The sequence below is a fragment of the Psammomys obesus genome, unplaced genomic scaffold, assembly GCF_907164565.1.
Source record: "Psammomys obesus unplaced genomic scaffold, mPsaObe1.curated_primary_1811, whole genome shotgun sequence".
Taxonomy (NCBI): Eukaryota; Metazoa; Chordata; class Mammalia; order Rodentia; family Muridae; genus Psammomys; species Psammomys obesus.
In genome coordinates this window covers 9,622,594-9,647,302 of record NW_026596057.1, presented here as the reverse complement: position 1 = coordinate 9,647,302, position 24,709 = coordinate 9,622,594, and the positions used below count along the sequence as shown (strand labels likewise).

At 36.9% G+C, this 24,709-nt stretch overlaps 1 protein-coding gene across 2 annotated transcripts in view; it reads right to left on the bottom strand.

Moving 5' to 3' along the window:
- The window catches only part of Rabgap1l (RAB GTPase activating protein 1 like), a 648,858-nt gene that overhangs the window by 213,764 nt on the left and 410,385 nt on the right, over nt 1-24,709 (bottom strand). For both annotated transcript variants that reach the window (XM_055624410.1, XM_055624411.1), the window contains exons 15-17: nt 12,724-12,798; nt 4,480-4,605; nt 2,031-2,174 (exon numbers count right to left, since the gene is read on the bottom strand). In XM_055624410.1, the coding sequence (XP_055480385.1) occupies nt 2,031-2,174; nt 4,480-4,605; nt 12,724-12,798 (345 nt within the window). The remainder of the gene's footprint in view (nt 1-2,030; nt 2,175-4,479; nt 4,606-12,723; nt 12,799-24,709) is intronic.

Genomic DNA, 24,709 nt, shown 5'->3' with positions numbered 1-24,709 from the left:
TCCTTACCAAAGTATGTCACAAATGATTTAAAACTTCCTTGCCTAAATACTTTCCAATTTCAGATGCTATGAAACTAATAACAAGAGACTTTGAGAGCAAAAGTCCAGCAATGTTTGTATATGAAACGATGTTTCTTGTTGATGGCTGAGAAATCACACTTAGACTTTATATAGCTTATATACTTCAAGTACTATTTTTAAAGTTAAATTAACAATGTCTACGGTGATTAAAATGGATAGTCTTACTTTTGTGTACATTTATACTTTTATTCAAATAGATACTTTTCTTTTCATCAAGAAAGCTACTCCCCTCCCCACCTTTGAAACAAAGTCTTACTATGTAGCTCTGGCTGTCCTAGAGCTCATGGAAATTCTACCACCTTTGCCTCCTAAGCACTGGGATTAAAGATATGCACTACCATGCCTGGCCCAGCAAACTACCTTTCAAGATAATTGTCAGGCATTCAACAGACAATACAATATAAGATATGAGGATGTGTAATGAAGTATTTAAAAAGATAAAGTAAATATGGAGGCATATATCAATGGTGGAATGTATGTACTGAGAAGGCAGGATTCAGCCTTCATTGCACTGCCCCAAAAGAAAACAGATAAAATGTATACAGTCAACTAAGGGAACTAAAAAGAATAAAAACAAAACAAATTCAAACACCAAAAAAACATTTAAATGAATTCCTAACACATTCCACTGCCTAAAAATATAAATGAGCTGAGGCTGTAGTTCAGTGATAGAACACCTGTCTGGCATGCATAAAGTCATAGGTTTGAGTCCTCCTTCTGCAAGAAGAGAAGCAGAAGTGAAGACAGAAAGGAAAGGAGACAACAGAAGAGGACAGGAGAAGAAACGAAAATTACATAATCTAAAATTTTTATCATTTTTCTTTCTTGGAGGAACCAAAAATATTGCATATACAAATGAAGTAATTAATTGTTGGGGTAGGACTTATATTCCCTAATGTAGTTTAAATGTATAAATAGTAAAAACCGCTGACTCTAAATGCACTTATTAAGCTTTTTTTTTTTTTTTGCAAAACACATGAGGGTCTTTTTATTGTAAATTACAACCTGCAGCTTGGGCCCACAACACCCACCGCCAAAGCGGTGGGAGCTGAGCGCACTGCACCCAGGTTAGTTGGGTGATATATAGATTCTGGTCCCTCCCAGCATGCCCAAGGCAGGGGCAATTCCTGCCTGGCAAGCATCTATTGGTCAAAATGCTACATTTTGAATTGATTGGCTATAGGAAGGTCCCCAGACCATATGATCTGGTGTCTCTCCCTAGGGGGATGGGCCAGTTTCCTAGCAACTGTTATCTCTAGTGGGTGGGGAAAGAATGCAGTAAGGCAGTCCTTCCCCTCAGGGCATTACTAGACTTCTTTACGAAACTACTTCAGGTCTTAATAATTGCTGCTATATGCTGACCCTCAAGCTTGTCAGAGATCTGATGAATATGGCATTTTAACATGTGTAAGCTTATTGTGACAGAAAGTCCCAAAATCCTGGCAGTAGCTCCCCAAGGTCTCCGAGAAGATTTGGGCACAATAACAGATGACTGACTCTGGATTGTGGTATGCTAACCACTGGACAATACTGCCTCAACTGGCCTACTGCTAGGGCCCAGCCTAAACTGTGGACAAAACTGCGGACACCTGGAGAGTCAATGTTTCATGTTGCTAAGGGCAAGGTGAGGCCATTCTCTCATTTCTTTCTCCATAGAAACAGTCTCTTATCTTATTTAGCTTTTTAAAAAGTTCAATTGGTGATGTATAATTTACAGATAAAGCTTATTACGACTATAATAACACAAATTCAGCCACCTAATTTTATTTTGTGGAAATTATAAAAGCCTTAATATTTTATTCCTGACAAATAATAAAATTACATAATCGTTCTTAAAAAGTCAATTGAAATTTTGGTCCATGAGTGTAGATTAATAGCATGAAAAGAAAATAACTATTTCTAAGCAGACTTTTCTCCTTTGACACAGGTAAGAAAGGTGGACACTGTACCTCACACAGCAGAAGGTCAATGATGTGGAACACCATGCAGAGAGGAAACTTGGCAGTAAAGAGAGTGAGGAACCACTGGGATGCATACATATGAGCTTCCAGGCTCAGCTCACAAAAATGGTTGTACAGATCCGGCAGCTGCTCCTAAAAGTCAAGATGAAAGAATTAGGAGAACAACTGTTGAGGAAGCTTTACTTTTTGCAATAACCGCAGTGTCTATCAAGCTCTGCTGTACTTGAACACAACCAAAACATAATCTTTACTGGTGGCCTTTTATGTCAGTGTACAGAAGTGATGACAAGGGGAACTGAATACATGACAGATGAGTGTGGACAGCAAAGACTTGTTATAACAGATTATCCTTGCTAGCACAAGTGCTCTTGCTTCTTGGGAAAAAAATCTTGTTCTCTCAGAACACTTTCATTCTTATGAAAATTCTGACTCCAAGGTAAGACACAGGATTCACCTCCTACCTAGAAACAACATGTACCCTCAAACTCACGACCAAAACATCATTTGAATTTTTAATAAAGATTATGTAATTTTATTATTCGTCAGTTGCAAGTGTTACAAATCATCAAGCAGTATTATTTGAGGTATACAGTATGATTGTAGAATATTTTTGAGCACTATAAAATTCCAAAGTATAACTAGATATAAAAACTGGATCTGGGCACTAAACACATGGCTTAGCAATTCAGAGCTTTGTTAATCTTCAAGAGGACTTGAGTTTGCTTCCCGACACCCAAATCAGATAGTTCACATCCACCTGCAGCTCCAGCAGATCTGCCCTCTTTTAGCTGCCATAAGCCCCCAAATACAAACGCATATGCATGCAGAAATACACATGCATATAAAAAGTAAAAATGTCTTTAAAAACCAAATCTTGATCATATAAAAAATGACAAAGCAAAATTGTACAAGAGTGTAATACTGATAAGTAGCTCCTAACAGTGCCTGTATGCTGCTTTTACTCTCTCCCTAGCTAAACATGCAAATGCTTTTCAAAAGCATGAAAGGCTGAGTGAGCTGTCCCAGAAGCAGAAAGACACACACGGTATATACTCACTCATATAGACATAAAACATAGGATAATCCTACTAGAGTCTGTACACCTAAAGAAACTAATCTAGAGGGAGGACTGGCTAAAATGCTCAATCCCTATTGTGAAAGGCAAAGAAGATGGACATCAGAAGAAGAAGAAAACACAAGTTAGGAGCCTCCCACAGAGGGCCTCTGAAAGGCTCTGCCCTGCAGACTGTCTAAGCAGATGCTGAGACTTATGGCCAACTGTTGGGCAGAGTGCAGGGAATCTTATGTAAGAAGTGGGAAATAGTAAGATCTGGAGAGGACAGGAACTCCACAAGAACCAGAACCAAAAAATCTGAACACAGGGGTCTTTCCTGGAACTCATACTCCAACCAAGTACCATGCAGGGAGATAACCTAGAACCTCTGCACAAATGTAGCCCATGGCAGTTCAGTGTCCAAGTGGGTTCCACAGTAATGGGAACAAGGACTGTCTCTGACATGAACTGATTGGCCTGCTCTTTGATCACTTCCCCCTGAGAGGGGAGCAGCCTTACCAGGCCACAGAGGAAGACAATGTAGCCATTCCTGATGAGACCTAACAGACTAGGATCAGAAGGAAGAAAAAGAAACCCTCCCCTACCAGTGGACTTGGGGAGGGGCATGCGTGGAGAAGGGAGAGGAAATGGGATTGGGACGGGAGGAGGAAGGGAACTAGAAGGGGGATACAAAGTAAAAAAAGTGTAATTAAAAATAAAATAAAAAAACAATAAAATTAAAAACGATTTTTAAAGATACTAACAATAGCCAGTCAGATTAGTAATAGCTGTTCGAGACAGAATAGATACCCTTATTAACTTGATGTTTAAAACTTTATTCTATCTTTGTCCACATACACACTTACACCACTGTCACTGTCCCACACCAGTATTAGCATTTTGATTCCAATAAACCTATATTGTACATGTAAAAAAAAAAAAAAAGCATGAAAGGCCAACTACAAAGTACTCCCATAACAGGATAGAGGCAAAAGCTCAGAAAAGTTAATGCTCATTTGTCTCTATAAACAGATCTCTCTCTCTCTCTCTCTCTCCACTAAACCAGTTATTGTACAATATTCTCACTTTGAAAATGACCCATATGTATCTATTTGATAATTAAAATGAGGTATCTAAATGGTCATCAAACCAAATTTGTTTGTTTATTAGAAATAGTTATTTGACTTTTAAAGCATATAAGAAATACTGATTTTTGAAAAAAAAGTAACATTATATCTGCAAAATCATTAATAAAATATAACAAATATATTTACATTTTAAGTTGTATCCATTAAATTTTCATAGTTAAGTGTTCATCAATTCTACTAGGGATTTTTGATAACAACAAATTCATAGGTGATAAAATTTCCCATATTCTCTTACCTGCATTAGTTTCTCAAGTTGATAGAATTTGCAATGAAGATCTTCAAAATTGTTTTTGTACAGGTCTCGTAATCCATATTTATACATGATTTTTACCAAAACACAGAATGCTTGTTCCTCTGGCATCTACAGGAAAACACAATATGAAACATGAATGAATGCCATTTGTTCAGAATATATGAAAAGGTCCTTCACATCTTCCACAGGAATGGCTGAAGGCCTGTTGTGAGCCTAGAGAATTGGCCCCTGGTCTCCGCTGCAAAATTTCATAACTACACAATAATTCTGAATCTTGCCAGTGTTTCTGCATAAAAAAAGACTTCACATACTTTTTCTGTATAAAATAATTAAATTTTACTTTACTTTTTTCTTTTCTTCACAAAAGATGTGTGTATGTGGTGTGTATGTATATACGTATGTATGCATATATGAGTATGGGTGTGTATATATGTATATATATTTCACATACATGTATATCTTGCTTTTTTCCCACTAACATTAAAATTGTTTCCCTCTTGTTATATAAACAGATCTTTATTTTTGTAATAGTTACAGAGTATTCTACTCTGTGAATATTCCAGAATTCATTTAATCATATTCCTATGAATATGATTATTATTAATCTGAGCTATTACTTTTGTATCATCAACTTGGTTTAATAAGCATATCACTCTTGGCACAGGGATGGGCTGTGGGTAAGGTACAGTCACAAAAGAAGGGTCAGATTTACAAAGAATAAATAGATTTTTATTACTTATTGCTTAGTTTTTGAAAAAAAGGTCTCATTATGTCCTATCTCAGCCTCCCAAATTCCAGGATTACAGTGTAAGTCATCACTCAGTGTAATGCTATCCTTCCAGAATCTTCTTGACGTTGCTATTTTTTCTTTCAATAAAAAAAAATTAAGAAAGGATCTTTTGAGTTTCTAGCAACAAGATTTCAATAACAACAACAAAAATCAACCCTTTCAGATATATTTTGTCTAATACAGAATAAGGTCTGAAATCAAAGAAATAAATTTCAAAATTATGGTATCACAGAACTCAAAGAACACAAACAGAAAAATAGTATTCTGAAAATTACACCAGCAGATAGACAAAGGTGGTATACTTTATGTCCAAAAGATATGTCACCCTGAGATATGTGCACTTGGAAAATATTACTTGATATTATTTTTTTTATCTTGGATAAATTAACTTCATGCCTGAATAACAAACTCAAATAGTTTCATCTTCTCACTAAGAAACATAATTGTGTATTTAACTTCTTATCCAAATTGGCTACTTCTATACTTATAAATGAGGAAAAGTCTCAATTATTAATAAAATCTACTATTAAATATGTATACTTCATTATAATTTGGATCATCTACACATGGTACATGCCAGTAGTCTTAGCACTTAGGAGAGGCAAAAAGATCAGGAGTTCAAGATCATGTTCAAATACATAGCTTCTGGTAAGCATGGGCTATTCATGACCCTATCTCAAAAAAGCAAGAGAGGAGGACAGCTAAAAGGAACCATATTAGTACCTGATCTCCTGTTTTACTGCAAATAGGAAACTAAGAAACTTTTTTAATGTCTGTATTTTGCATCAGGTAAATCAGCTAGTGACTCTGAACTTCACTAGTTTTATATTTTAAATGTGTTCTTCATGAAGTGGAAAAAAGAAGACCTAAAAATTAAGATCTAATACTTGGTATGCCTGCAGTTCAGAATCTCTCCTGCCATGTGCAGTTTTCCCAACAGTTGCTACCTACTTAAAACAACACCACTGAAGTGTCTGGCTAGCCTATTACAATGATTAATGCTTCACAGACCAAAACAATTCAATTTATCACTAATATGCAATTAGCCTAAAAAATTGAACAATATATTTTTAAATAAAATATTAAGGTGTGGGAATAGGCAGGTCTTTAATACCAAATTCTGCTTTTCCTGTGTACTAGAAGTTTCTCTCAAAATCAATGTTATTAGACTGGGAAAAGGAAAAGATAAACACTAAAATTTTATAATTTAAGACAACACAATGTCCTCCATGGTTATGTAAAATAATACAAAATAAAACATCTGCCTAGCATATATTCTCTGAGAATGATGTAATGTAATGAGACAATGTAATCACTGTTAGGTAACGGATGCTAGCAAGGATCTGTCATTTGTATTGCTGAGGACCATCAATAGACAGAAACCATTAACGGATGGAGACCACCTCTAAGTCTCACTGGATCTCTCCACAACAAATTGTTAAACAAAGCAAACCTTTAAGAACCATGTAGTGTACATAAGATATTTTCTGGCTAAGCCCTGAATTTTGATAATTTGATAATTAACACAGTCTTCATATGTACTATAAAACTGTCTTTATTCCACCTCACTACATTTTGCATCTTTTGGATGATCTACCTTTTTCTTTGAAGGCAGTAAATACTCCACTGATTTTCTGACTTTTTCAATAAAGATAGATGCTGATTATTTGGAAAGTCATAAGTTCATGAGTCTTCATTTTCTGCTCATATACTGAAATGCAAATAGAATGATAACTGCTAGTTATTAGTTTTAAATTAAATAGATATTAGAACACATTTAAATCAAATGACTGCTTATTAACTTTCTATGTATTACTAATTTAAATGAGCAGGATTGCGGCAAAAGGAAGTTGGTTGGGTATATAACTGTTAATTTTAAAAAATGACAGCAGCTTCTATTATTTAAAGTGATGAATCCACCTGATTCTTACAAAAATCTTATAATAGAGGAGTTGTAATTTTTATATTTGAGATATGAGACTAGTGAGGTTCAGAGGAATTAACTGATTACCAATAACTTTAAGTATACTAAATTAAGTCTGGATTTCATATCATGACTGTTCTTTTGTAACTTAAAGTAAGTCAGACTCTTTACACTCACAACAAGGTTAATACTCAATATGCCTACAACGGTAATGATATTATTTCCATATTATAAATGAAGAAACTAACCACCAGTTTAGAATCCTGCCCAAGGGCACATTAACCCAAAAGACACTGAATAGTGATTCAAATTCATAAATGCTCTTTTAAATATCCTTTGAGTGGTTCTGTCTTGAAAGGGCAGACAAGCATAACTACACACAGAGATTGAGAACAACAAAATGAAAAGCCTGGCTTTCAACCAGTTAAAATCTCTGCCACAGAATTCCCAGTTTTATGCCATAAAAACCCCCTTGAGCCAAGGCCTATCACATATAGCAGAAAATGTCCTGAAAAAGATGTTACAAATAGCTCTAGTTACATACATATTTGCAAATAAAGACATTTAGATGCTGCTATCATGATTATGTGAAATCTTGATTTCCAAGACAAACTTGGTATGTATGTAGTTCTGCTTATCAGTTCTTTTTTCAAATAAAAAATTGTTATTATTTCATGTGTTGTATGTTATGTACATGCACATACACCACATGCATGGTGAGGTGCCAACAGAAGCCAGAAGAGGACTTGGGTTCTCTGGAGCTGCCTGACTTGTGTGCTAGGAACTGAACTCAGGATATCAAGAATAGCAGCCAGCACTTTTAACCACTGAGCAATCTCTCCAGCTCAATATGCTTATCATTTCTTATTGCCACTGAGAAAGTCATATTTTTTTTACTGCATATCTCTTTCTCTTTTTTATCTTTTTTTATTATTAATTACACTTTATTCATTTTGTATCCCCCTATAAGCCCCTCCCTCCTCCCCTCCCCACTCCACCCTTCCTCCCCCTGAGGGGGGAACAGCCTTACCAGGGCACAGAAGAAGACAATGCGGGCATGCATGGAGAAAGTCATACCTTAAACCTGTCTTTGAAGGTAATTTCATTAAAGAACTAATAACTTTTTAATCTATTTTATTCTGAAATGCAACACACAAAATACACAAAAGTAAAATGTATGCTCTAATAAATAACTGATCACAAAAAAAAACAAAAAATCACTACAAGGCCTCAAGGAACCATCAACTGGTCTAAGGAAGAAAATACTATATTAGCAATAAAAATCCCTGTGTAAGCCTTTTCAGTTGTGAGCCCTTCCCAATACAGCTTCTCTTTAGAATGTCTGATATCCTGCCTTCAAAAGGAGCCATCACGTTGTTGTATTACATAGTTCTTCACACCTATATGATATTCTAAAATTAAAAATAATTGCCTATTATTAGTTTATTTTATTCTATGTATACAAGTGTTTTGCATGAATGTATGTATGCATACCACGTGTGTCTCTTGTACCTGTGGAGATCAGAAGAATGTATTGGATTCCCTGGAGCTGGAGGTAAGACAGCTGTGAGCTGTGAGATTATAAACACTAATGCTAGAGCAAGTCTAACTAGGTGTCCTTCTGTATATGTGTAAAAGCATTTGACCAAAATAATGAAGCATATCTGTAAGAAAAATCACTGTGTATATATGTATACCTTCAGCAGATAAACCAAAGGATTTGTGCTTTTAAATATTATGGATTACTTAACATAATTCTTCTTGCATCTGCAGAGTTTCTCTAGATGCTAAATAATTTAAATTATAGTAATTTAACCTTAAAAATGAGCATGATTTTCTAAAGGTCAAAACAGTACACATTCAATTTAAATTAGTTTAAAAGTACTTAGAAATAAATATGGTAGAAAAATATACTCAGTTAAAACTGAATATGATTTTTATAGAAAAAAGAAATATATAATCATTCACTGTACTTTTCTTTGAACAAATATTAATATTAATAAGGTGATATTAAAGGTTACTGTAATTTAATTTCCAAAATAGTTGAATATTGTTGTGGCTGTATACTACCAATGCTATATTACCCTCTAACTATAGATACTATATTTCTTGTAATTCACGAAATGGATATAACAGCATTTGTTTGATAATTCTTATACTTCTTAAACTATTCAAGCCACAAAGCTATTGCCAAAGTCTCTGAAAATTGTCTAAGCACAGAAGAATCTAATTTTAAAAGACTATCTAGGTATGAAACTCTTGAAAATTCAAAACTTTATTTATGAATATTCTTTCATTTTTGGTTTTGCTTTCCTCTGAGGTAATGAATGCAAAATATAAATGATTGTGGATGAGGGAAGAACAGCATTCGACAAAGCAGGCTCCAGCAACGATTAATATGCAGCTGCAAGGATGACTGCAGCAAAAAAGGGCAGCAGCTTATGTAGCTGATAGATATTAGTCTGCAAAACCCTAAGAACACATCTCCCTGGACCCTGAGATGGTGTATTTCATGAATTCTTTAAGATAGGCTATGGTCGTCTACTACCTTAGACAAGAAGAAAAAAATTATTCAGAAAAAAAAGCCTTTCTGTTACTCAAATGAGCTGAGGTTGATAGGGAAATAAACTATACTGATTCACTTATAAAAATACTATAATTACAAGCTAGAATATATTTTCATTAGTACATTGTGAAATATCAGTTAATCTTTTCTTAAGGATCCTGAAGGCATTTCTGTCTTTCAAGTTATTTTTTTTCAAGTTATTTTTAAAATCCATGGCAACAACACCAAAATTAAATTAATTTAGAGTATGTGAGACACTAATGATGTCTGTCTTGGGCCATACTGTAGGAGACTTTCTTAATGACCAAGTTCACCGAGGTTGACTTACTGTTTGGCCTTCACTACTGTAAACAGGCAGCACAAAAAGTTCTGAGTGTTTGACTTTCCTAGTTATTTAACTCATTCTTGCTCTCCTTAGGAAATGAGAACAGGGTACAATAATTACAAAGTTGAAAATAAGCCAAGCCTCCCAGAAACCTCAAAACGAATTCCTTAGAGTTATGTTCTCACTCAACTTTAATCAATATACCATGTGTTTATAGAAAGGGCTGTGTTATGTAGCAGTTTCTTTTAATTAAAGCAGTCTCTCTTGGAGGGAGACTCTGTAAGACCCAGGAAGTAAATGAAACTTAAAAGTTTTATAAGGCTCAGGGACGAAATAAGCTTAGAAGTCTCAGCAAACTCCTAAATGTTAGAGTGGTCACAAGTGTCTTCTCTGAGGTGATTAAACAGTAACACTTGCTTTGAAGAAGAGTCTCCAGCCAGCTCCAACGGTGCCAGGAGTTTCAGGTATTCAGCTTCTGTGCATTGTTGCTTAGGCTAGAGTGGACCTTTTGGTGACTCCAGCTGCCTCAGTCATCCATGCTGTCATAAGTAACCTCTGACCCCGTACATCAGCAACTAACCACAATAGACTCATCTGTTTCCCCAGCTAGACTTGGGTCTGTCATTGTTGACTATCTAAGGTAAGCAGATACTTGTTCACATCTCCCCAGGAAAAGAGATACACAGTGGACAGAGGTAACAAATGGTTAAGACATAAATATTCAGAGATTATTTTGTACAAAATAAAGCAGTACCACCCTTGACTTGAATCTCAGCTTTTCATCTCTGCAAGCACAAAGGTTCCTTTAGAAAAAAGTTGTTGGCTCTCAGCTGTGAGGAACACGTGCCATCACTCAAACCATCCAGTCTCCTGAGGGACCTAACTACTTTAGATAATACTTGCATTCAGCCTTGAAAGAAGGACCCCTAAGAATTGTGATCATAAAATGTTTGATATCACAGGACATCCCAAGATGATAGGATGTGAAGATATCAAGAGGAAAAAGCAAGAGCACAAACAGGGTTATGAATATATGATGATGCACCAAGAAGGGGTTTAATGTAAGGTGAGGTAAGATGACTCATAACAACAGAACCACATTTACTTTTACTAGAATGAGGTAGTCAGCATTAAAACAGTGAATCTATGACAGATGCTCATTCTCAGCGTACCAGACTGAAAGTAATGCTCTAGTTTAAACTTGTTGGGCCTCTTTGCTGCACCCTATTCATTGTTTCCTTGTTTCTGGATAGATTCCATTTCTCCCTCAGATATTTCAATGTTTGGAGTGCTGAAATTTCACTCTCATTTTTCTTAGTCTTGTTTGCTCTCCTGAGATTATCTGACCTACTCTCATCCTGTTATTTCCCCAAGAATTAGTCTCTAGTTTCAGAGGGCTGATGAACAGCTAAGAGAATCTCAGAAAAATCCCAACTTCAAATAATTTAAACCCCAAACTTCTTCCATTTAATTTGAATAATATAATTCTTTCAGCTATAAGTACCACACCCACCAGCCACCAAGCTAGAACATTGGGCATGTCACCTTTGACTTTTGCCTTAACTTTTTCCAGAACTTGCTTATTTTTCCTTCTATATGTTCCTCACTTTTCTTTTTACAGTCTCAACATATTTTGTGGAGACTGATGTTTTCTAGCTAGTCTCTTCATGGCTGTTTGTTCTCTTCAGCTCTGCCCTATAAGTAAAAACAAACACAAGAATATGAATGTCTACCCTTGCTCAGTGGCTGCTCATCTGTGGCCTCTCATTTGTATTAGAAGGAAGTCACTTGAATGAAATGATTATGTAATCCTTATCATGTAGTTCTTGCTTCTTATCATTTTTACCCCATGCCACTCCCTACTTGTAGTAAAGAGTGATTTCACAGCCTTCGTTCTAAATATACTACCCATTTGTTTGCACACATTTGTTCTTGTTCCTTTTGTCTACAAGTCCTCAACTTTATTTCTTGCCGAAACAGCCACGTGCTCCACAAAGTTCTTCTAACAGATCTGGGTTGGGCAAGTCTCCTGTCTATGATCTCATCCAGTGTTTCACTCTGATGAGCGCACTAAGTTCTCCAGTGAGCATGTACTGTTTCTCTCATCAGGAGAAACACAATCAATGGAGACACAAAAAGGAGAAATAAAAATAAGTTTGTACATATATTACTTGTACCCCATCCAGGACACAAATTACAAATGATTTATCTCTGTAACCCCACCTCGAAGCCCAGAATCTGTCAAGAGATGCTAAATGAAAGTGACTGACAAGAAGGAGTGCATAATAATAAATCACAGGAAATCTAGGAAAGTTCCTTGTAATACTGTAGTAGTTCACAGAGGTCCGAGTTCTGATATTTATGCTTATGCTGATATCTTTATTCAAAATAATGAGTAAAACAGACTCCAAAAAGGTGCTTTATTTGCTTCTAGTTAGCAAACCTAATTTAAGAACTTGTCTTGGACATCAGATCTTTTAATTTATGACCCAACGTATAATTTAAAGAGATATGTCATGTGTAATTTTCCTCAAGTGGAAAATCAGCAGAAATAGCAAAATCCTGTAGAAAACAAACTTTGTAACACATGGAAACTACTTAACACATGGAAAATTACTTACATGCAACAGCAATACAGCAGCAAGAAAAGACTGCCCTTGACAGTACCCAATGTCTTCATCAAACACAGAGTAGGCCTAGAGAAAGATGATGAAAAAGTCATTTTAAGAGAACTCATAAATCATAAGTGTTGGCTCACATCAGATGCCTGCTTGTCCCATCTTTGACCTTTCTGTCACATTTTCACTATTTTTCCATTTGAGCCCATATGCCGATAGTGCAGTAGGGTTCCTCTAAGATATCTTTTCTAATGCAGTCCCATATGTCCCACCATTGCAAGGTTATCCTCAGGATATGAAAATAAACAGACACTGAGATGACCTAAATTATTAATGAAAGCCAAGGTACATGAGCCTATGGGAACCCTGGGCAAATGATAGGGGAGTACAGCCTCTAAGGCTGGTACGAGGGTTCTAGTGCACCACAACAGAAAAGTCTCAAAGCTTCTCAAAACCACAGTACAGATCCACCATTCAGAAAAACAAAATCAACCGTTAAAACTTCCGAACTGATTGTCTAACCTGTGGCCTGACATCAAGAACCGCTATCAACCCAACACAATGCAAGCTTATAGATGGCATTCCTTTGCAATGTCAAAAGGTTGTATATGCCAGCTGTAAACTCTTAATGACCTTTAAATTACTCTTCCATTTTCTAAATACTGAAGAGTAGGCTCTTCTTATATATATTGCTGGACAGGACAGACACCTTTAGTACTGCTCTGCATATTTTTCAGAATGGCCAAAGGTTCATCATGCTGAGAACTATAAATCCACTATTGCAGGTACTCTGACTATTCCATATCATTCCCCTCATTTTATCTAGGCCAGCTGCAAGACAGTGAAAGAGTCCTACTTAGAGGAAATACACCACTCCTTGGGAAATAATGAATATACCATTCAGTTTGATATTTACCTCTTTGTCTTCAGAAGAAAGGAAATAAAGTTGTTGGCTTAATATTTTTTAACTAGTAGTTCAAACACTTGAAGTCACTATATACTAGTTTTAGGAGGATGAGTCAGCAAGAAGAGTGTGCTGGTTAAAATGGGAAGATAAGAAATTAGAAAGACTTTCTGTTAAAGTCCAGTTGGCTAACATTTTAGATTTTGAGGAATAATCATGAAATCTGTCAAAGTTTAAAAAACATTCCTAAATCAAGGGGTATACAAAAACAGGCTTTTTGAGTCATGGCTCACTTACTGGCTCCTGAAATAGAAGAAAAAAAAAAAAAAAAAAAGAGTTCAGATACTGCCATATTTATAAAAGCCAAGTATCCCAGGACTGCTACTTAAATCCCAAGTAGGCTCCTGTCCTGTTCCTTATCTTCTCCTATTTCTGATATCTATCCTGTTTGCCCTTCTGAATGAGGATTAAGCTTCTTCCCTAGAGTCCTCCTTGTTGTTTAGCTTTTTTAGGACTATAGATTTTAGTATGTTTATTATAGTATATGTGTAATATCCACTTATAAGTGAGTATATACCATGTGTGTCTTTCTGCTTCTGGGATACCTCACTCAAGATGATCTTTTCTAGTTCCCACCATTTGCCTGCAAGTTTCATGATTCCCTTGTTTTTAATTGCTGAGTCGTATTCCATTGTGTAAATGTACCACACTTTCTGTATCCATTCCTCCGTTGAGGGACATCTAGGTTGTTTCCAGATTCTGGCTATTACAAATAAAGCTGCTATAAGCCTCCCACAGAGAACCTCTGAAAGACTCAACCTACCATGGTATTGAAAGAGACACTGAGATGCATAGCCAAACTTTGGGCAGAGTGCCAGAATCCTTACAGAACAAGAGGGAGATAGAAAGACCTGGAGGGGACAGGAACTCCACAAGGAGAATATTTAGGCCTGGGGCGGGGGGGGGGGGGGGAAAGGGGCTGCAGAGACCAATATCCAGCCAAGGACCATGCATGGAGAAGACCTAGACCCCCTTGTTCAAAGGAAGCCCATTGGCTGCTCAGTTTCCAAGTGGGTACCCTAGTAAGGGGTACCGGGGCTGTCTCTGACATGAACTCAGTGAATGGCTCTTTGATCACCAACCCCTGAGGGTTGCAGCCTTGCCAGGGCACAGAGGAAGATGATGCAGCCAGCCTTGATGAGACTTGATAAGCTAGGGTCAGACAGAAGGGGAGGAGGTCCTCCCCTATCAGGGGACTAGGAAAACTTAATTAATTAAGTTTAGAAAAATCCTAGGTGGGTAGCAATCCCAAGTGTGTGCTTTGTTTGAGATGATTTCAACTCAATGATTTATTTGAGATGATTTCAGCTTCCTGGTACAATGATAGCACCTGATTTATTTGCTAATTCACCAGCTACTGGTAAACAGTTAAGTCAACCAGGTTTTTATTGATTATTTCTTCAGTAATGTGCTTTCAGATCTAAGGCCTCACTTATGCTAGTTAAGCACTCTACCACTAAGCTACCTGCCCAAGCAAGGTTCACCAGCTTTAAGTGTGGCATATAACTACTTCTCCGATGTGTAACCTCAATACTGAGCTTTCATGACCTTTTCCAAGAAAAAGGCTTCAAATACACAATAGCAACTCATATATTTATGTAAAGCAATTTGCCATTTATTAAACAGATAAACAACTTCACTCTTTATCAATAAAGAGCTCCTACTCCAAACAACCAAGCCAGCAAGCAGTCCTCCTTTGGTTTATTCTTGGTGCCAATAGCCCTTAAATAATAGGGTGAGTAATCAAGTATACAATATGTGCAGTGAATTTGTTTGCAACTGAGATCTCTTCTCAGGCAGGCAGTGGTGGTGACACCTTTAATCCCAGAACTCCAGAGGCAGACTGATATCTGAGTTCAAGGTAAGCCTGGAGTACAGAGAGAATTCCAGGGCACACAGGGCTATACAAAGAAACACTGTGAAAGAGAGAAACAAACAAACAAAAACAACAAAAGCAAATGAGAACAATTTTCACACAATGGTTCACACAGAAAGAGATCCAAAGGTGGTCTTTCTTTGGAGTAATGTCACAAGAGTTGAAGGTAAAAGGTTCAGTGTGAAAAGAATCATAAAAATAGTGAATGTATAAGGAAACTTAGATAATATTTAATGAAAAATTAATGAATATTTAATACAGTATTTAAGAATACAAGTTATGCTTGGAAACAACCCAGATGTGCCTCAACTGAAGAATGGATACAGAAATTGTGGTGCATTTACAAAATAGAATACTACTCAGCAATTAAAAACAAGGAAATCATGAAATTTGCAAGCAAATGGATGGAAAGGGAAGAGAAGGGAAGGGAAGAAAAGGGAGGGGAGGGCAACAAACTTTTAAATCAAATGATTAAAGCACATTAACCTCTGAGAGACTGAAGCAGCATGCACAGGGTCTGCACAGGACTGTATCAGGTCCTCTGTGTATTTATTATGGCTTCCAGTTTAGTGCTTTTTGGGATTGTTGAGTATGCAAATGAGTGGGACTTTCTCTTGGGCTCTCTTCTTTCTGTTTGTTTTGTCCAGTTCTGGTATGTTGGCTTTTACTTCATCTTATTTATGTATTTTCCCCTAATATGTCCTATTATTATATTCCCTCCCTTTACTCCTCCTCCAAGTCCCTCTCCATCTCCCTTCCCATCTGGATCTACTCTCTTTATGTCTCTCATTAGAAAACAAACATGCTTCCAATGGATAATAATCAAATAAACCCTGAAAAGCTTCTGCACAACATAAGTCATCAGCATTTGGACAAAGCTGCAGCCTACAGAATGGGAAAAGATTTTTACCAACTACACATCTGATGGAGGAATAATATAAAAAATATGCAAAGAATTAAAAAAAAAACCTAAATTGAGAATTCATCTTACACCCATCAGAATAGCTAAGATCTATAATGCAAGTGAGAGCTGATACTGGCAAGGATGTGGAACAGGGGGACTACTCATCTGCTGTTGGTGGGAGTGCAAACTTGTACAGCTACTATGAGAATCGGGGTGGTAATTCCTCAGAAAGATGAGAATAGATCTACCTCAAGACCCAGCTATACTACTCTTGGGCATATACTCAAAAGACACTTCATCCTACCAGAAACCCTTGCTTAACAATGTTCACTGCTGCTCTATTCATAATAGCCAGAAACTGGAAACAATCTAGATGACCTCCAACAGAAGAATGGATAAAAAAATGTGGTACATTTACACAATGAAGCATTACTCAGATGTTTGTTTTTTTTTTTTTAAAAAAGATGAAATCCTGAAATTTGCAGGCAAATGGATGGAACTAAAGAAAAATCATACTGAGTGAGGTATCCTTGACCCAGAAAGGGAAATATGGTATGTGTTCACTTGTCTGTGATATTAGCTATTATGTTAACAAAAACAAGTTACAATTCATAGAACCACAGAGGGTAGATATGCAGTAAGGGGCTAGCAGTTACAGATAAATCTTGTCAGAAGGAAGTAGAGCAGTTATGGATAGATGTGTGGGGGCAGCTGGAACGGAAGGATCAAGTGGGGAGGAGGAGAAGAGGTGATGAGGGAGGGAATTCAGGGAGAGAAAGCTAAAATTAGGGCTGTTTGGGGAGTAGTATGAAAACTTAATACAGTAGACGCTTCCTAGAATACATACATATACAAAGGCAATCTAAATTGAGATGCCAAATAATGGGGAAGATAGCGTCTCAACTGGCCATCTCTTGTCAACAAATGAAGCATCCAGTACAAAGACTGGGTTACATTTAATTGAGTTGTTGGTCAAAGGGGCCCCAAAGAAATCTCCAAACAACCCAGGCTGTTGCCAAGACTATAGGCTGTTCTCCTCAAACTTACAGGAAGTTCCCATTGCTGAAGATACAACTCACTGAACATGAAAATGTTGAGCTGGTGCCTACTTAGAGTATTCACTCCTACATGTTAAGTATCTTTGGTAAAGGAAGGTACGCTGTCCACTAACAAAAGTGAAACATAAAGCCAAGCTAGCCACAATTCTTACTGTATTTTATTATTTAAAATAATAAAACAAAATAAGAGCTTTAAAACAAAAACAGAAACAATGTCCTGAAGACAAGAAACTGTCATAATTTACATTTACACACTCTTCACCACAGGTTGGACAAGTTACTCAGTTATGCAAATTAGTTACTCATACCCACTTGGTGGAAACATTAATATCAATTTAACTTGTCCCTCCATCATAAAGAAACTGAGGCATAATGACTTAACTCTGCTTCCAATTTAACACAGGTACTCAACACAAGGTGAGATCCTTATTTAAGCACTCTGGTACAAAATTTTCACTACCAAAGTAAGTTGAAAACCTCAACACACTGGGAACCATTATGAAAGACCCTCCAAATGTACTGAACTATAGATTAATGCTATGGAAACAGGTATGTTTAAATTGCAAAGAAAAAAAACATACATACTGATAATCTTTATCTTCACACATGCACCCACACACACGCACATATGCATGTATTTCTGGGGTTAGTTTCTTACTGTCTTTTTCATTCTGACAATGAAAGAAAACCCTGAGTTTTCACAACAAAAAAGTAAAGCCAATATTTTGTGTGACTCTACTGAGGATTAACCAATATAGTTAGTTATATGCACCCAGTACTTATTTACTGGGCCAATGTCACCTGATATGCCTGCAAGGAATTAACAAGGTGGGTTAAAGCGGCCACAGCACAACTGAGGCTGTGGCAATTTTATTGAGAGCAATCAGTTTTTATACCTTTATCAGAAAGAGAATATAATGGCAATTTCCAGAATCAATATAGTGGTAGTTGCCAGGATACAGTGAAGCCTGCAAGCCATAGAGGGTATCCAAGATTAATGTCTAAGACCAATTGTCCTGTCAAACTTCCTGCTTCCTTGACTACTAAGGGAACATACAGAAAAACACAAAGGGATCTGAATGTTTCACTGTCTGAAGGAGTGCATCAGTGTCTCGGGAACTGGAAAATCCCAAAGCCAGGAACTCTAATCTGAAAAACCCATGACACATGCCTTTCAAGGCTGCTAGGCCAGGCCAATTCCATGGTTCCCTGTAGTTAGTTAATCTAATCTATAGTGCGTGGTATGGTGCCTAATATGCTCAATAAATGGTAGTTACTAGGGTAAGCATCAGTTTACAGCAAAACATTTTTTGAAAGCTCTATAGCCAGATGTGTGTGTGTGTGTGTGTGTGTGTGTGCATTTCAAACAATATTATTAGTATTAAAATATAGGTATTTTTCTTCTGCATAAATTTAGAGGCAATAAAAATAAGCTTACCACATATCATTTTATTAAAACATGTGTTCAAAGGAGAGAAGGAAGTATCAAGAAGATCTTACTTTTTTGCGAACAGCTGAAATTCAAAATTCAAATTCAAACATAACTCCAGTTACGTTATATGAAGCTGTCATGGCACTAGACTCTACAGTTCCCAATTATTTCCCCTAGCGTAGAAAGGGCTGGGCTCCTGTGCACCTTGGGTCACAGCATTTTCAGCAATCAATCACAGCATAACTTGGTTGTAACTATGATTCTGTTTTAAGACAACAACTTTAACACATACTGTTGACTCATTATTATTGCATGAACTCATGCCTCAGTGGGGCACATGTATAACCCAGGCGCATCACAACCTCTCAACAGCCAGCAGTACTAGCCAGTGTTTTAGTGCTGCACTTGGGGGCCATGGTACACACCAAAATCTCCAAGAAAATGGAAAACCTATAGCAAAAATTATAATGTATACTTGTTTACAGTATGAGAGGTAAGAATAAAACAATTCAAATTTCTAACTCCGTGAGTGCCTATGAATAATAACAACAACAACATTGAATGCTTCATGGGTGCTGATTTTGAGGTCACAAGTAAATTTTACTAAGTAAGATGAATCTATAAATACAGAATCTATGAAAATGACTGACTATGTTTATACTAATGAGTGAATGTTTATGTATTTTATTACATAGAAACATATTCAAAATTAAATGGAAATAGTTATATCAACTACTATCCTATGAAAATAAATAAAGACAAAATTGTTATTGATTCTAATCATGAATCATTAGTCTCAGGAAAACAGCAAACACTGAAAAACTCATGTACAACATCAGCATAGGTCTATTCCCAGACTAGACTGTTATTCTTGAAATTTGTTTTTTAGATGAATATTCTAATCATGATTTTTCAATACCTAATATCCCTCACACTTTTCCTCCCAAGTTCTTAGAATCATTATCAATTAATTATGTTTCCATACCCATTCAGTACTTAGAACAATCAGTTCACAATAATGAACATATCATTTTATAAAAGTTCATTCATCATTTCTTTTCTTTGAAACTCGCCATGTGTTTTCCAATAATAACAATACAGTTATGACAACCTCAAAGTACCCTCCCATCATTCCAGTGCCTGAAACTGCAATTTGCCAGTACAATACTCTAAGACTCTAGTTCCAAATTTTACTTAGAAGTTTTCCATTAGTGGTTCTTAATGTTAAGCATCTCAAATCCTAGCTCTGTCACTTACCAAAATTACTTAACTTCACTTTCATTGAGGCAAAATATGAAAGAGCAGTAAAGACAATGGCAAAATGGACAAATCTGTTGCTCTAATGAAGCTTAGTTTTTTAACATAAAAGAGGTAACAGTCACATAAATATATAATTATATAGAAATATATAAATAATATAATAATTTATTTGTTTGAAAGTAGTAAGTATAATAGTGAGAAATGGACTAAAAAGAGACTTAATTTTTAAATTGTTTTTGTTTATTTTTGAAATTATAACTACGTCATTTCCCCTTATCTTGCTTCCTTCAAACTTTCCCACATACCTTTTCTGTTATCTCTTTTGAATTAATCACCTCTTTTTTCATTAATTGTTATTATATGAATATATGGATATATATGCATATTCCTAAATATAACCTGATCAGTCTATATATATACTGCATGTATTTGTATGTTTTCAGGGCCTGACCATTTGGTAACCAATCTGTGGGCTATTCCCTGAGAAAGATGAATTCTCACACTCCTAGCATTCCTTTGTTGCCAACAGTTTTTCTTGGAGTGCTGAGAGTTCTGAAAGTGTTGAATAGACAATTTTCTCTTGCTACAGAAGAGCAAACTTTTGAAGTTCTTGTTCTGCCTTCCAAAAACTGCCATGGCCATCCTTGTTTCTATATTCACCTGTGTAAAGAAGACTTTTAATGGCTGTTCTGGTAAGAGATCATATCCAAAGACCTTCTAGGTCTGTGTGATGAAGCTGTAATACAAACACACCTTTAATCCAGGAGACAGAGGCAAGCAGATCTGAGTTCAAGACCAGCCTGGTATAGAGCAAGTTTCAGGTAAAGAAAAGCTTACATCCAGGTGTGGTGGTACATGCCTTTAATCCCAAACAACGAAGGTTAAAGACAGTTTGTAGAAGGAAGCACCCATGTTTGAAAGTGATATTTAATTGAGGGGCAGAAAAAGGACAAAGCAGGAAGATCTGACAGAATAGTATACATCCAACTCTCATGAGGAGAGAGGGGAAAGGGAAGCTACTTAAGGGGTAATGCAGGAAGAGGCAATTTTACCCAGACAGTAATAGAGAGGCAGGTTGCAGAGAGAGAGAGAGAACTTGGGTGAAGATCGAATGAGCCAGAGTAAGGAACCAGGACATTAGAGGAGATTGCTGTAGTTAGTTTGAGGCCAAGCAGAGCAATTCGAGGCTAAGAAAAAAGCCAGACTGAATAAGTCAGCTGGGAGAGGAGTTTAAACCAAATCAGCTGAGTTGAACCAGCCATCCTGGAGCTCAGTAAGAACAAGAAAGGGTGAGCTTACTCAGCAGTAAATCTCAAAGGCTGAAAACATTCTAGGCCTAGATTAGATTGTACGAAGGCCTGGAAGCTTTCAGGACTAAGTCTAAGTTAGCAGAAGGAGGCAATAAGCCTCCAAGAAAATAATTGAAACAAGTGAATAAAAGTTATTTTTACACCTGTGTGTGTTGGAAAGGCCTTTTCCTTTCCATAGTCTTTTCCCTGTCCACGTTAGCCTGTTTATTACTGTTCTTGTTCAGCTAATGTTTAGGCAGTCATGTTGGTGAGATTTCATAGGTGTAGCTTCTGACATTAAGAGACCCAAAAGAGACTTAATTTTAATAGTGGCTAATATAGGCATTACTGCCTGTGAAGAAGTACCCGTGAGCAGAGAACTGAGGGGCCTAAGGAGTAGGCTGTATAAATCAGCTACTCCTGATGAGACCTAATAGACTAGGATCAGAAGGAAGGAAAAGAAGACCTGGCCTATCAGTGGACTTGGGGAAGGGCATATGTGAAGGAGGGAGAGGAAGGGAAGGATTGGAAGGGGAGAGAGGAGGGAGCTACAGGGGGGGATACAAAGTGAATAAAATGTAATTAATAAAAAAATAAATTAAAAAAAAGAATTGAAGAAACTCTCAATTCAATCTTCAGCAAAGCACCAAGGAGAGATTTCAGTGAGCAGATCTGACAGAAGACTGGCGTGATTAGTTAACCAAGGCTCCCAGTCTGATAACCTACTACAAAGCACTACACAAGGCTCATGTGTAGAGACACAATATAGATAAAGACTGCAGAGGTGATGGGAAAAGATTTTCTAATGAGCATAGGCTTTCTTTTTGAATTGATGAAACTGTTCCAAATTGAACAGTGGAGATTATACTGAAACCCACTGAACTGAACTAAATTTTGTTATATGAATTCTATCAATAATAAAAATATAGTTGAAAAGGCATGCTTACAAGTACATGTGTACATATATGGGTATACACATATATCCCCTACTTGTATCCACTGATAAGACTTTCAAGCAATGACACTCAAGAACAGCCATCAGTTTTCAGATCCAAATCTTGGTTTCTTACCACTCTGATTAAAGGAACAGAGTCTTCTGAAGAATTGGGTAGGCGTAAGCTAAGCAAAGAAGTAAGTATAGAACACATTTTTGAGCAATAACAGAAGGCCATGCATGCAAATTTAGAGAACTGGCCAGAGGGATACAGAAGCCAGCTTGAAGGAATCTCACTGGCCACTCTGGAGACAATTTGAGCATCAAAATGAGTAACAATAGTGACAGAATATAAATAACAGAACGAATACGGAAGGTAATAAATTGGACCTAATAAAAAAGATCCTAATAAATTGGTGTGTTATTTTTTTTTAAAGAGTGGGAGCAAAAGTGAGAAGGGAGGAATGGAGGAGGATCTTGAAGGAATTAGGGAGAGGAGTAGAGAGTGAATATGAATGAAATACATTATGTGCATGTATGAAATTATTAAAGAAAATATTATTTTGAAAGAAATAATCCTTAAGCACCCATGGATATTACAATAAATAAATGAGTAAATATAAAAAATCTGATTCAAAATGGTGAATATAGATACAGCCACAGTATATCTCCATAAAATACCTATTAACTATAAGAAGAAAAAAAAACCTTTCATAGTGGATAAGTCTGGTAGACAAAAACTTACTTATGTAATCAAAGTGGAGATCACCATAAATGGGAAAAGTGAAACTGTATAGGATTTAAGAAAAAGAGATAGGTACAGATGATCTCTTCTGTATAATTCTTGTCAAATATGTATAACTCAAACATAACCATGAAACTACATCAGATGATGCTGAATTCAGGGGAAATCTGAAAAGCAACTGGCATATAATCTTTACATTCACACAATGAAATATATTCAGCTATTAAAAACAAAGACATCATGCAATTTGCAGGCAAATGGATAGAAGTAGAAAAGATAAACCTAGACCCAGAAAGACACTTCTGGCATGTACTTACTAATAAGTGGATGTTAGCCATAAAGTACAGGATAACCATGCTACAATCCACAGACCCAGAGAAGAAAAGGAGGGCCCAAGGGAAGATGCTTAAATCTCAGTCAGGAGAGGAAATAAAAGAGACATCTGAAGTAGATAAAAGAGGAAACTAGATGGGAGAGGGGGTGGGGAATATAACGAGGGAGTGGATCAGGTGTGGGAAAAAGGAGGGGAGGACAGGGAGAAAGAATGAAAATTGGTGGTGGGGGCATTTCTGGGACAGGGGAGGCTCCTGAGAGTCTATAGGAGTGACCTTTGCTGAGACTCCTAGAAGCAAAGGTTAAGGAGCCTGAAGTCACCACCTCCTATAGCCAGGTGGGACCTCCAGTGGAGGGAGGGTGACATAAAACCTTTGACCCAAAAATCTATCTTGAATACAAGAAGTGTAGGGATTAGGATAGGAAAGAGATTGAGGGAACGGCAAACCAATGACTGGCCCAACTTGAGACCCAACCAATGGGAGAGAACTAACCCCTGACATTATTAATGATACTCTGCTATACTTGCAGACAGGAGCCTAGCATAATTGTTTTCTGAGAGGCTTCATCCAGCAGCTGATGGAAACAGCCAAACAACAGACCAAGCTTGGGGAGTTTTGTGGAAGAATGGGAGGAAGGATTGGGGAAGCCAGAAGGGTCAAGGACACCATAAGAAGACCTACAGAGTAAACTAACCCAGGACCATGGGGAAGCAGAGAGACTGCGCTCCAACCAAAGAGCATGCACAGGCTAGACCTAGATGCCCTACACATATGCAGCAGTCAACAAGTGGGTCAACTAACAATGAAAGTAGGGGCTGTCTCTGACTGTGTTGCCTGTCTTTGGATCCCTTTCCCTAGCTGGGCTGCCTTGTCAGGCTTCAGTGGAAGAGGATAATCCTGACTTGAAATGCCAGGGTGGGCTAGTACTCCTTGGGGGGCCTCCACTTCTCTGAGAAAAGAGGGGGTAATGGAAGGAAGGGGCTATGAGGGTAAGACTGGGAGGATAGAAGGGAGGGGGCTGGGATCAGGCAATAAAGTGATTAAATTTAAAATAGTAAAAAAGGGAGGGAATGAGGGAGCGGGGTACAGCTGGGACACAGAGTTAACAAAATGTAACTAAAAAGAAAAAAAAAGATACAACACTATGGTATAAAAAAAATAAAAATAAAATAGTAAAAAATAAAATTAAAAA